This window comes from Gordionus sp. m RMFG-2023, chromosome 2, assembly GCF_954871325.1.
Source record: "Gordionus sp. m RMFG-2023 chromosome 2, tfGorSpeb1-WG-v2, whole genome shotgun sequence".
Taxonomy (NCBI): Eukaryota; Metazoa; Nematomorpha; class Gordioida; order Chordodea; family Parachordodidae; genus Gordionus; species Gordionus sp. m RMFG-2023.
In genome coordinates this window covers 10,206,665-10,219,742 of record NC_088776.1, presented here as the reverse complement: position 1 = coordinate 10,219,742, position 13,078 = coordinate 10,206,665, and the positions used below count along the sequence as shown (strand labels likewise).

General features: G+C 25.7%; 1 protein-coding gene and 1 long non-coding RNA gene across 2 annotated transcripts; one reads left to right on the top strand and one right to left on the bottom strand.

The window, feature by feature from the left end:
* The first annotated feature begins 2,892 nt into the window (after positions 1 to 2,892).
* LOC135924063 (uncharacterized) lies at positions 2,893 to 4,268 on the top strand. Its single transcript, XM_065459111.1, has 4 exons — positions 2,893 to 2,983; positions 3,411 to 3,682; positions 4,058 to 4,178; positions 4,243 to 4,268. The coding sequence occupies exons 1-4, from the start codon at positions 2,893 to 2,895 to the stop codon at positions 4,266 to 4,268; spliced, it is 510 nt and encodes a 169-aa protein (XP_065315183.1).
* A 343-nt stretch (positions 4,269 to 4,611) lies between these two features.
* On the bottom strand, positions 4,612 to 7,671 carry LOC135923575 (uncharacterized). The gene is made up of 3 exons (XR_010571247.1): positions 7,538 to 7,671; positions 5,851 to 5,996; positions 4,612 to 5,036 (listed from the first exon to the last, which is right to left on the bottom strand). It is a non-coding gene; the product is annotated as an uncharacterized LOC135923575 (long non-coding RNA).
* Positions 7,672 to 13,078: the final 5,407 nt, after the last annotated feature.

Genomic DNA, 13,078 nt, shown 5'->3' with positions numbered 1-13,078 from the left:
CAAAATTTGCCAATATTATTATTTTAAAATATATTTTTTATATATATTCATATTTTTGATTTAAGTTATACATATTAATTTCTATCTTTTTTGGTATTATTACCGTTGGTGTCTTTAAACGGCTCGATTTGAACCGATTTTTAAAAATGGGCTAACTCAATATTTTATCCATGAAAATTTTACTCAATTTGGAGAATTGGCTAATAGATGTCCAAACCTTTGTGCCTTGTATGAGCAAAATCTTTAGTCTTGCTTAATATTTTTCTAGATAAAATATAGAGTTAGCCGTTTTTTAAAATCGAACCAAATCGATCCGTTTAACAACACTAGTTATAGAGATCGTAGTTTCAAGGGTATTGTTGTATAGTTACACGTTATTGATTCTTTACTTATTTTATTAAGATATTAGATAGCGTCGCGATTCTATCCTTATATACAAATAAATCAGTTATTTCTGAGTATCGTCTGTGCCTCAAAAATTAATTTATAAATATCGACATGGACTCGAATCCATGGACCAAAAATTTTTCTAAAACCAACTAGGTGGTTTTGTGCTAGTAGGTATGAATATAGAAAATCGAAAGGGGGACGCACGATTCCCTATATATATGAATATAAAAGTGAATCTTTTTTAATAAAATTGGTTGTTGTTTAACAAATTTCTATATAATGCCCCAATTTAAAGCCTGACCCTTATTAATCCTCCAATTTTCAGGCTCTGTTTTATCCTGATTTCTCTAAAAAAAATTATTTTTTGTCCCAGCTCGGGTTTTTTTTAGTAATTTTATTAACCCTGCCCCGATGATGCATTTTTTTAATTTATAAATTGATATTTTTTTTAAAAGAAAAGTAAAGGAATTCTAACCGATTCATGTATGATTTTCAAAATTTAAAAAATTTGTGATTTCCTCTTGAAAGATTTTTTTTAAAGAGTCACTTATAAAATATTTTTTAGGAAAAATTTTGGCATTATTAGGTAAAATTTGATCAATAATCTCACTTCTTTTTTAAAAAAAATATTTGCTCAAAATTTTTTGGAGATTTTTTTTTCAAACCTACTTTTTACGTCATTCATTTTTTGTGCTTTTCTGTAAATTTGCGTGATTTTGCAATGCTTACTTTTTGCGTATTTTGCTGTAATTTTTACCTTTTAGTCATATTTTTTTTGTAATAAAAAAATATTATGAAAAAATAATATTATTCTTTTTCTATTTTGCAAAATCCCGTTTCTAAAAATGTATTTTGGTACCGCTTTAGACCACGGCCTAGCCAACCTTTACCTCGAATCGACTCTGCATATACTTTGGCACGCCTTCCCATATTATTACTTATATTGCTAAATACATATCCATAATAATATTGTCAAATATGATTTAAACGTTTTAATAGGATAAGTCATTTCTACATTTTAATCTAGGCTAGTAAAATAAACGTTATACTTAATTTTTTTTTAAATATTATATTATATCTGCTGTATTCTACCTAAAAAATAGGTAATATTGATTTATCAGGCTTTAACTTAATTTATCAAATGTCAAGCGAAATTTTAAAATTTCTTAAAATCAGAACCAAATGAATAATATTTAAAGCAAAACATTCAAATTATTATTTTAAAATATAATTAATCATGGGAACCTGTAGTCTCTCCCTCCTTTTTGTAGAATAGTATTGTATTATATTTTGGTTATATTTTATAATAAAAAAATAATTAATAAATATAAAAATAAAAATATCATGAGCATGAGTGCCCGCGTGGGAGTATAGCAAACTCCCCTTCCACTATTGGGTTCTGATATTTTAACACCTTCAAAATAACATTTAAAATTTTTACACTATTATCAATAAAATTTTTATAAACTTTTCTCGGCTCAATTTACGTTGGATAAAATGATTTCAAATATTTATGCTTATATAATATCCAGAAATTAATTTCTATTAAAATGTTAAGACCTGGGGTAGGATTTAGCGGAGTGAATATTAACCCTCTTTAAGCAAGCATTTATTTTTAATAAAAGAAATCCAACTATATTTCTAACACCACCAGAGTTTAGCTAGAACAACGAACGACAATATGAAGGGTAACTTGTTTTTATATAAATTACATGAGAGTTATATAAAAAACTTTTTAAAACAAGAAATGAAACAAAATAAACCTAAATTTTCTGGGAAAAAAACACAAAAAATTTTTTATATAAATTTTAACGAAATAACAAATTGAGGGAACTATAAAATGATTATGATAATGAAAATCCAACTAAATTATGGTTAAAAATATATAAGGTGATTCTGATATTTAAAAGATATTATTTTAGATAAAGATTGATTGTATTAGTAATAAAAAACATTTAAAAAACAAGAAAAGCAGAATTTGTTTTTTTTCAGAAAAAATAGATTTTTTTATTCAGAATGATGTCTATTGTTATTTGATCAAGCAATCTTATTAAATCAATAGTTATCTAAGCCCAATGGAAAATTTTGAGAAGAATGTATAATTAGCTTAAATGATAATCAAATAAGATTCAAATTCCATTTGCACTTCCGTTTAAAAAAAATAAAAGCAAATACTGCATTTCCGTTTCAGGAAAACAAAAGAAAATACTGAAATATATCTATTGATTTAGTTCTGATTGCTAATCTAAAGAAACATATAATATTTACAATTGTGCTTACTCGCATATGGAAGGTAAGTATTTTTTCAAAATTGTTTTTGATTTAATATTTCAAGCTCCAACTCAGATCTAAAAATAAAAAAATTATAAAAATTACTAAGAATCACTGTGCAAATATGTATTTTAAAAGGTAAATATAAGAATATATAAATATGCTCAAAAAAAATAAGTTTTATTATTCTTAACCTTTTACTTTTAAATTTTACAATATTCCTACTCAATTATGACATCATCAGTTTCTCTCAGCAACATGTTCCTAGGCTTGATATGCCTTGCTATCGTTGACTTGAACTTTGGACTTATTATTCAAAAAGGTTTCTAAATATACATTATATTTATTTTAGCAACTAAATTTTTGAAAGTTAATTATATTATACTTATCATTGTATATATTAATAGTATTTTACAAGTGCAAAGTATTATCCTTAAAATATGTCATTTCAAATTAAGAATAATATTTTAAAAGTAATATATGATTAAATATTTCAAGTTTGGAAATATATGTACACCTGACATTATAAATTAAGATGTATATGATTTGTACCTTTAATCCTTCTAAATCGAAAAATAATTTTTTATGACCATTTAAATACGTAAATTATAAGAACGATTGAACATTATTAACTGTTCGTTTGCCTTCAAGTGAGCCAATTATCTTTTCAAAAATTGAAATATTAATCAATATGTGAATATACATTATATTTTTTAAATTTATTTATATATACCAAAATCTTATATTAGAAGCGAATATACTCGCACCCAATAGCACGTGCTTCCAAATGCAACACGAGTCCACTTTTGGGATAAGAAATTTAGAGCTCTCCATATATGATACCGCGATCAACAGTGCCTTCACTTACAATATAAAAGCAAAATTTATGGCTCCCTTGTGGCCGCTTCCTAATCATCCTATCATACTATATACCTATCAATTGTACGAATATGAAAGTGACGGAATCAACCTGGGCAATATGATAGAAGAAAAGAATATCCAATTAGAAGATGTTTATCAGGTTTTTTAGAAGAAAATTATTAATTTAACCATAACTTGTATTTTAATATTAAGCTTGCAACCATATCAAAAATTTAGAACCCCCCCCCCCCCTCCCACCTCTGCCACACCTTGAGTGATTATTACTTTTTCATCAATCTTTGTATGTTTATAAAATTGTAGAAAAAACAATTATGACTTTTCAACATCTAACCCCTCCCAAACAATGATTTCGCAGTAATTTTTTTTCATTTTATACCCCATATCAAATTTTTATGTAATGAAAAGTTTTCCCAAAAAAATTACCAAACACTCCCAAAACCTTTCGGCCCACTTAAAGCGTTTATTATTTTTTGTCAATGATTATAATTGAATTATTTTTTAAAAAAATAAATAGATAAACAACGAATTCCTTATCAGAAATTTAGAGAAGAGTGTGAAATACTTCTTAACGGTTTTCGTTTCATATCAACATCTTGAAATTTTGGGGCAGTATTCGGCTATGAACATATTCAAATGTATATATTTATAAATTCTAATTTTTACGATATTTTTATAATTACACATTTCTATCTTAAAAAGATATCCTTAAATTGAAATTAAGTTAAATTATTTAAGAAATTTTGGTTTAGGCTTTATCTTTTTCTATTATATTCTCGCTAGAATACCTTCATGATGTGGAATATACGGATTTAATTTTTTGAATCATAAAGAACTAATTTACAAGGATAAAAAAAATTGAGTATATAGGCGTATATTGTTAATAAAAAATGAAAGGTAAAAATTATTCAATTATTCTCTTTTGTAAGAATGAGAGTTAACAAGTTAAATTGAATAAATAAGTAAATAGATATCTATTATATTAAGTTTTTTTTATATATTTAAGCCTAAACTTTATATTTAAAGAAAATTATTTATATTTTTTTAAATTACAGATCAAGAGGTCGCAAAGATCAAAATTGGTATATTATAAATTTAAAAAAATTACATCTTTTATATTATGAAATTCCATATTGTGAAATTTTTTTCAAATTATTATTATTCAATTGAAAAGTCAATAGCATTATCTTTTTGTAGGTTACATAAACCTAAAGAATTGTATGAATAAGCCGTAACATTATGGCAATACAGTCAACTTATGGGGGTTTAATATAAATATGTTTTTTATGACAGATAATTTCTCGCTTGCTCCTAGGATAACTAACGCTGTAGTCAAATTATATTTGGAACCAAAGTATAATGGACAATTAGGTATATTCGTACTTTGGAGTATTCATCACTTGGAAAATACAGATGCATTTAAAAATATTGTTGGTTACCGCATTGAACTATTGCCTACCCGTCCAGACATGATCTCACATAAACAAGCACAATATCTAAACGATGTAAATGACAATTTTTTTTAGTTATGATATAAATTGAAACTAACATTTTTATTAAACTCAAAGTCACGGTTCGATTTAAATAAAAAAATTTCTGTCTATATGCCCGGATCTATTTTTCTTTCTTTTTAGCGGCATAGGTTACCACTTACGAGGTACCTCTCAGATTCTCAATTTTAATATCCCCTTATACTTGGTAATTGTTTCTCACTAACACTAATTAGCATATTGATACGACATTAAGTAAACACAAGGAATTCATGCATTTTTATTTAATTTTAATGATTCCACAAAAAAAAACAATTAAAGTATAATGCAAAAAAAGTTGCAATTTTTAATCCCATAAAATAAGAAGAAAAAAAATTGACCGCAGCATTATTTTAATGAATGACTTTTAATTTACATTAGTGTTAACTGCCTCGATTTGAGCCGATTTATATAAACGGCTATCTCAATATTTTATTCAAAAAAATATTACGCAAGTCTGAAGAGTTTGCTTTATAGATGGCACGAAGGTTTGAACGAAATCTCAAGGCTTAGGGGATATTTTTGTGGAGAAAATTATGTTAACCGTTTTTTAAAAAATTGGCGCAAATCGAGCCATTTAGCAACTAATATATATAGATTGATCTGAAGGCAAAAAAAAATTGATTGATTAGAAGCCATGATAATTTATCACTATTTTTGCTTATTTTAAATAAGAGAACTCATTGAGAGTCGCAAAAATATATGTATTCCAAATATTTCTTATATGAACCTCATACACAACATAAATTTATTACGAATAAAATATTTTTTAATACATTACATTATAGAAATCTGTGACAGCTTTCACATTTCCTAAAGTGACTCCCCATCTCGAATATAGAATATCTTTGGCCCTTATGTTCAAAGATGAACACAGGAATATATCTCTTACAGATCCTGCCGCGGATAATGTCTTCATAACTGTTGCTTGAATATTATAATATAATTAGATTTCTAAAGTGATTATTTTATCATATATTATTTATTTTTATTTGTAATTGTTTTTTCCTATAGTACATTCTCTTTTGAAATTGGAATGATTATAAATATTTTATGGATATTACTCATTTTTATTTGTAAATTATTTTTCTTTTATGGGAGATTTTGTTTTAAAAAATTAATATATTTTACAAAATAAATAAAAATATTTATCAGAATCATGATTGTAGACAATGCAAAATTAGGTCGGAAAATTTAATTTTTCGGGAGGTGAGAGAGGGAAGGGGTTTTTTAAAATTTAAGCCCCCTTCCACTGACTTCACTTAAGACTCGTTTAATAATGGATTAGATTAGAAAAATATAAGCTAAGATAATCATAAAAACAATTAGATGAGACCGGGGTAAGACGATTAATATTTTGCATTTTTACCATATAAATATGAAACATAAACAAAACTAAACAAATTAATATATCGCCAAATTCCTCGCCTACAAAATAAAAAGAAAGTGTAGCTCTCTACCTATAATACTTTAGGAACAATGATTAATTATGTGAAATGTGCGATTTTTGTCATTTACCCAATTCCCAGGAAAAAATGGCTAAGCATCAGAGTAAAGTGTATAGTAGGGTAATTACTATATTTTTAGCCGTTTAAGCCAATTATTACCCGGCTAAAATATTGGGTATACCCAGTTTTAAGCCGAAGTCTATCACCCTGAACTCGAGATTTTATTAATAATATAGCTACCATAATTCCAAAAAAAACTAATACTTTAAAACGCCTTATAGGTAACAGATTTTCTCCTGCACTCGACTTTAGACTGGAATTAGCCTACATTTAGCCATTACTCAACTTTAGTAAAGTGTAGTGTTTGCAGTGGTCCGAACTGGCCCAGTTTGGTCTCACCTGTCTTTTGATTCCGAAGGGATGGTCCGTTCCGTTAAGGCGGTCCGATGGTCCGGTTCGACCGAAAACCGATTAAGCAAGATAAAAATTTACTATGAATTGCTTTTTAGTTAATATACACGTACATGAACACATAAAACGTAAAACATGATTATTTAATGCTTAACACTTTATAATATCTCCTTCATCGTTTATTTTTTATATTCTTCCGTTTAATTCAATTCATTCGTCAAGTAATTTTATTAAGAAGGGTGGTAGTATATTATATTTTTATTTTTAGAAATGGAAATGGAAATTAAAATCATAGAAGTTGATAATATTATTGAACCACCACCCTCTTCAGGGGGTAAAAGAATGACTATTGATGTAAATTAAGAAAATCGATCAAATTCAAATTTGAAAGATGTTAAAGAATTATATAAGTTTTTTAAAAAGTATAATGGTGGGAAATGTAAAATATGTCTACTGATATTTTCCAATTCTTAAAGAACAAGTGAATTATGCATATGTATCAAAATGAGAGCGCAAAGAGGGGGAGAATAACCAGGGATAGGCTCATGGGAACTGGGACATCAGAGAAAGCTGAGAAAGATAATATAAATTAAATCCAAAGCTATTTACCTGATATTTTATATCAAATAATTCCAACATACTAGACTGATTGGAAGAGATCATAATAAATTTCCAATTCTAGCCAAAATAGCAATGGACTATCTCCCACAGCAGGTTACATCAGTTGCATGGGAACGGATTTTCTAAAGCTATGATAAAATAACAAAAAAGCGAAATAGAATAAATCCAAAGATAGTTCAATCTCTAATGACACTTGAATCATGGAAAAATGGAATAATTTTTTATTTTTAGAAGATAATTTGAATATTTATATATAAATCAGTTTTATTTCATAACCAAATCTATCGCATTATATATATATCAAAACAAAAAATTAATTAAATATCAAATCAAATTTTTTAAATTATATTCAATAAATTTGTATTGGTTTAATATTCTTTTGAAATATTAGGCATTTGTATTGTATAATATAATAAAATAAAAATGATTTGATGATATAATTAAAATATTGGTAATTTAACACTTTTCATTTTTAATAAATTTAGTGCAGAATAAAACTTTTATAGCTTAACAAAAAAAATATTTTTAGATGGAACTGGATTGGACCGACGATCCCCTGGTCTCACTTGATTTAACAGTCCATCGGCCCGGTTTCACTTTAGAAAAAAGGACCGGACTGTTGAAACACTAGTAAAGTGGTTAAAATAAAATTGAACACAATATTTTTTAATTTAATAAAATATTGCAATTTTGACATACAAAATAATCAATATAATTTATATCAAAAATAGCATATTTTGAGTGTGCCCATTTAGACACATTTTAAATTTTAAAATTTTATTCCAAATAACACAAATTATTTATTAAACTCACTTTTTGCTGGAAAATATATTTTTATATGGAGTATACGTTAATATTGAACTAGGGTGATATTTATAATTTTTGGGTAAAAGATGGTTGTTTGAAAAAATATGTCAAACTATGAAAGTTTATTAATATATGAACATTAGGTAAGAAATTAGTTATAAAGATGCATTTTGACATTAAATTTAATGTTTTATGCTTAAGGGTTAAAGATTTATTCGCGTTAACATGTTATCCCGTCAATCGTTTTAACCCGATCTCCCCTACGTAATAAATAGATAAAAATTTTACTTTATGATGATATAATCATACTTATTGATGTATTTTACATTAATATTAAAATAATTAATAGTTATATAATAACCTAAATATATGATAAACCGTCATATAAAAAACTATAAAATAAATGTGAATTAAATTAAACGGATATAACTGGCGGTATAGAAAAACCATAAAATAAATGTGAATTATAAAATATAAAGTGAATATAACCACTATATGAATCACTTAAATGACCCAAAATAGAAATTTGAATTTTTTGAGACTTTAAAATTTATATATATATAAAATTTAAATGTTGGAAATATAAATTCATACACAAAAAGTTTCTTAGGAATAATTGTATTTTGTATGTTATATATTTACATGTAAAATCTGTTATGTTCTATCTCCCCCCTTGTCCCGTATAACTTATTTCTTTTCTTTACGTTAAAATATTGCGAAAGTCTGAAGAGTTTGCTTATAGATGATATACGAAGGTTTGAACATTTTTTAATGAAATCTCGAGGCTTAGGCAATATTTTTCTGGGTATAATATTGATTTGATTGTTTTTAAAAAATTGGCTCAAATCGGGCCTTAATATATATAAACTGATCTGTGGGTAATATTAGGGGAAAAAGATTTGATCGATTAGAAGCCATGATAATTTTTCACTACGACAGTCGCAAAAATACATAGTAAAAAAAAATGTATTCCAAAATTTTCTTACTTGAACTTCAAATACAACAATAAATTTATTACAAATAAAATATTATTTAATACATTACATTATAGAAATCTGTGACAGCTTTCACATTTCCTAAAGTGACTCCCCATCTGGAATATAGAATATCTTTGGCCCTTATGTTCAAAGATGAACACAGAAATATATCTTTTACCAATCGTGTCGCGGATAATGTCTTCATAACCGTTGCTTGAATATTAAATCAATTCCAATTATAATATAATTAGATTTTTAAAGTGATTATTTAATCATATATTATTCATTTTTATTTGTAATTGTTTTTTCCTTTATAATAGATTTTGTTTTAAAATTGGAATAATTATATAGATTTTAAAGATATTATTTTATTTTTATTTGTAATTTGTTTTTCTTTCATGGTAGATTTTTAAAATTAATACACTATACAAAATAAATAGAAATATTTATCAGAATCATGAGATTCTAGACCAATCTAAAATTAGCAAAAAAATGTATAAATTACCTAATAGGTCTAAAAAAAATAATTTTTGGGGAAGTAAGAAAGGGAAGGGGTTCTCTGAAATTTAAACCCCCACTCTCCTGACACCACTTAAGACACGTTTAATAATGGGTTAAATTTAAAAAATATAAGCTAAGATAATTATAAAAGCAATTAAGGGAGACTAGGGTAAGACGATTGGTATATTGCATTTTTACCATATAAATATGAAACAAAAACAAAACCGCACAAATTATATTTATACATAGCCAAATTCCTCATCTACAAAATAAAAAAAAGGTGTAGCCTATTACCTTTATTATTTTAATAACAATGATCAATTATGTGAAATGTGCTATTTTTGTCATTTACCTAATTCCCAGGATAAAATGGCTAAGCATCAGAGTACAGTGTATAGTTGTGTAATTATTCTATTTATAGCCCTTTAAGCCATTTATTAATAGGCTAAAAAATTATCTAAACCTAGTTTTAAGCCTAAAACTATCACTCTGGGCTGGGGATTTTTTAAATAATATAGCAGCTCAAATTAGAAATAATCTAATATATATTGAAACGCTCTAATGGTAGAAGATTTTCTCCTGCACGTGACTATAGACTGAGCCGAATTAGCCTACATTTAGCCATTACTCAAATATAGTAAAGTGTAGTGTTTACAGTGGTTCGGTCCAGTTCTGTCTCATCTGACTATTGGGCCCGACGGGACGGTCGCTGAACCGAATTAGCTGACATTTAGCGATTACTAAACTATAGTAAATACAATTTTGACATATATTCATAACTATGAAATAATCATCAATAAAATATTGGAATATAAAATATTAAAAAATAGCATATTTTGAGTGTAGCCATTTAGACACATCGTAAATTTCATACGATTTTTTTAAAAATTTTATTTCAAATAACACAAACTCTTTATTAATCTCACTTATTGCTCGAAAATATATTTTATATGGTGTATAGGTTAGAACTAGAGGGTGATATTTATAATTTTTGGGTAAAAGATAATTTATTGGAAAAATATGTCAAACTATGAAAGTTTATCAATAGATGAACATAGATAAGAAATTAGTTATAAAAAATAGCTTTTCACACCAAATATAAAGTCTTTATGCCTATAGTTAAATTGTTATTCGCGCCAACATTGTAACCTCGTCAATCGCTCTACCCCGGTCTCCCCTACTTAATAATTAGATAACTTTTTACTTTAATGATGATGATGTTAAGCTTCTTGAAATATAAATTTTATTTCATACAATGAATGATTTGTACAATAATATTAAAATAATTAATCATTATAATAACCTAAACTATTAAATTATACACTATAACTTAACAGAGGTGCACACAGAATATTTGCTGGTAGGGGGCATTTATTTTTAGAAAAATTCAATTGATGTCGTGGATTTCTTGATTAAAAAAATAATTCGAATCTATTAAATTTTAGCTGTTTTATTAAAAACTAGGGTTATACGTTTTAAATTTATCAGTGTGATTAAAAATATTGAAATAATCATATAATATAAAAAAAATATGAATAACTATTGCAACCATTTGCCTATATCCCATGGTTAAGAAAAAACTATTTTATTTGGAACTGCATTGGTGTTTCTCAGTTTTCCTTCAATCATTAGATGCTATTATAGCATCTGAAAAAAATACAAAATATCATAATATCTTAAATTTTTATGACCTTCCCTTAGTTATTTATACAAAAAGTTTTTAGGTCATCAATATAATTACAAAATTCTAGGCTAAAAAGAGCAATTCTTTTATAAAAAAGATTCTACCATATATTTAAATTGTGGTATTCAATTTGAGTTTACAATGAGTCATTTGTTATTGATATACCATTCATGTTATTTCTTTTTAGATATATATCCATATTCGCACAATTTAAGTGAAAATTTAAAATTAAATATATGTATATATTTTTGTAAAAAAAGTGATAATTGATGGAAATTATTATGTTATAATAAAATATCCTTATTAATAATTAATTAACTAATTTTAACAATTATAAGGATTCATAATTAATTATAGATACAAAGTAATAATGTAATTAATTATAAATTCTATAATAACAAATCATGATAATTAACAATATAAATCTTGTATTAGGTGATCTAAAATTTTTTGGCAACATTTGGATGACTGGGGTAAAAATTTAAAAAATAGTAAAGATAAAATTTTTCAAATAAATAATATATATTTATTTAGATTTTAGAATCCTTAATGAATTTGTAGTTTAATGGTGTGTATATTCGATGTATTAAATTGCATTTTTAAAAAGAAATATAAATCTATGGTTAAATTGGTTGGTATTAAATTTTAAAAGATGTAAATTTCATTAAACCATTTTTCAAATATATATAGTAGCCTTAACATATATTTCTCTAATCTTTCGACTATCTTTCTAATCCTTTGCTATTTTCTTAAGTAATTTGATTAAAAAAGAGTCATATCTGGTTCAATCTATATATGTACAACAATATGTTTTCTGGACAATTAAATAGGTAGTCAAATTATAGAATAGTTTATTTTAAAAAAGTATCTCTATCTCAGCCAATATTGATCAATTTAACAAGATTATAATTATGAAGTATTCCACTATAGTTTATTGTAAATTAATGTAATTTTAATTAATAATTAGAAATTATATTAAATTCTTTTTTGGAAATTATATTTAATATATGATCAGCCTGAAACCACCTGAATAGGGGGGGGGCTGGGGGAGGAAAATTATTCTAAAAAATTTAGATTTAGATTAAAATGTGTTGAATTTAGGACATTTATTTTGTAATAATAATAATGAAGGTAAAATTGTGGATATATATAAAACATTAGGGGATTCTTTATTAGTGGAAAGTACAAATAGCAGTGAAAATAATAAAATTATTGATTTTTGTAATAAAATAATTTTGGGAAAATTAATTGATAAATTCTGCATCGTGCTTCTCAATTTTAGCAGCAATATATGCAGGCATTAAAGAGATGTCATTGTATGCACGATATATTCATATCATAAATAATAAAATTTAAGAAATATCTCAGCAATTTATTCCTATTTTAAGCATGACTGGGTCAACCTTAACTGATGTAGTATTTGAGAATCTTAGAAAATTCAAAATGATTAATCTGATAATGAAATAATTTTTTTTTTAAAATATAGATAAATATAATTGATCACGGACAAAGGCATGATCCTTGCAGCAATTTGGCAACTCAAAGGACTTCAGCCTTTTT

What these genes read in the sequence shown, in the direction of transcription:
- LOC135924063 (XM_065459111.1), top strand. Translation starts at nt 2,893, where the DNA reads ATGACATCATCAGTTTCTCTCAGCAACATGTTCCTAGGCTTGATATGC. An exon ending in TGGACTTATTATTCAAAAAG is followed by an intron (nt 2,984 to 3,410) that starts GTTTCTAAATAT and finishes ATCTTATATTAG; the next exon opens with AAGCGAATATACTCGCACCC. An exon ending in GGCTATGAACATATTCAAAT is followed by an intron (nt 4,179 to 4,242) that starts GTATATATTTAT and finishes TATCTTAAAAAG; the next exon opens with ATATCCTTAAATTGAAATTA.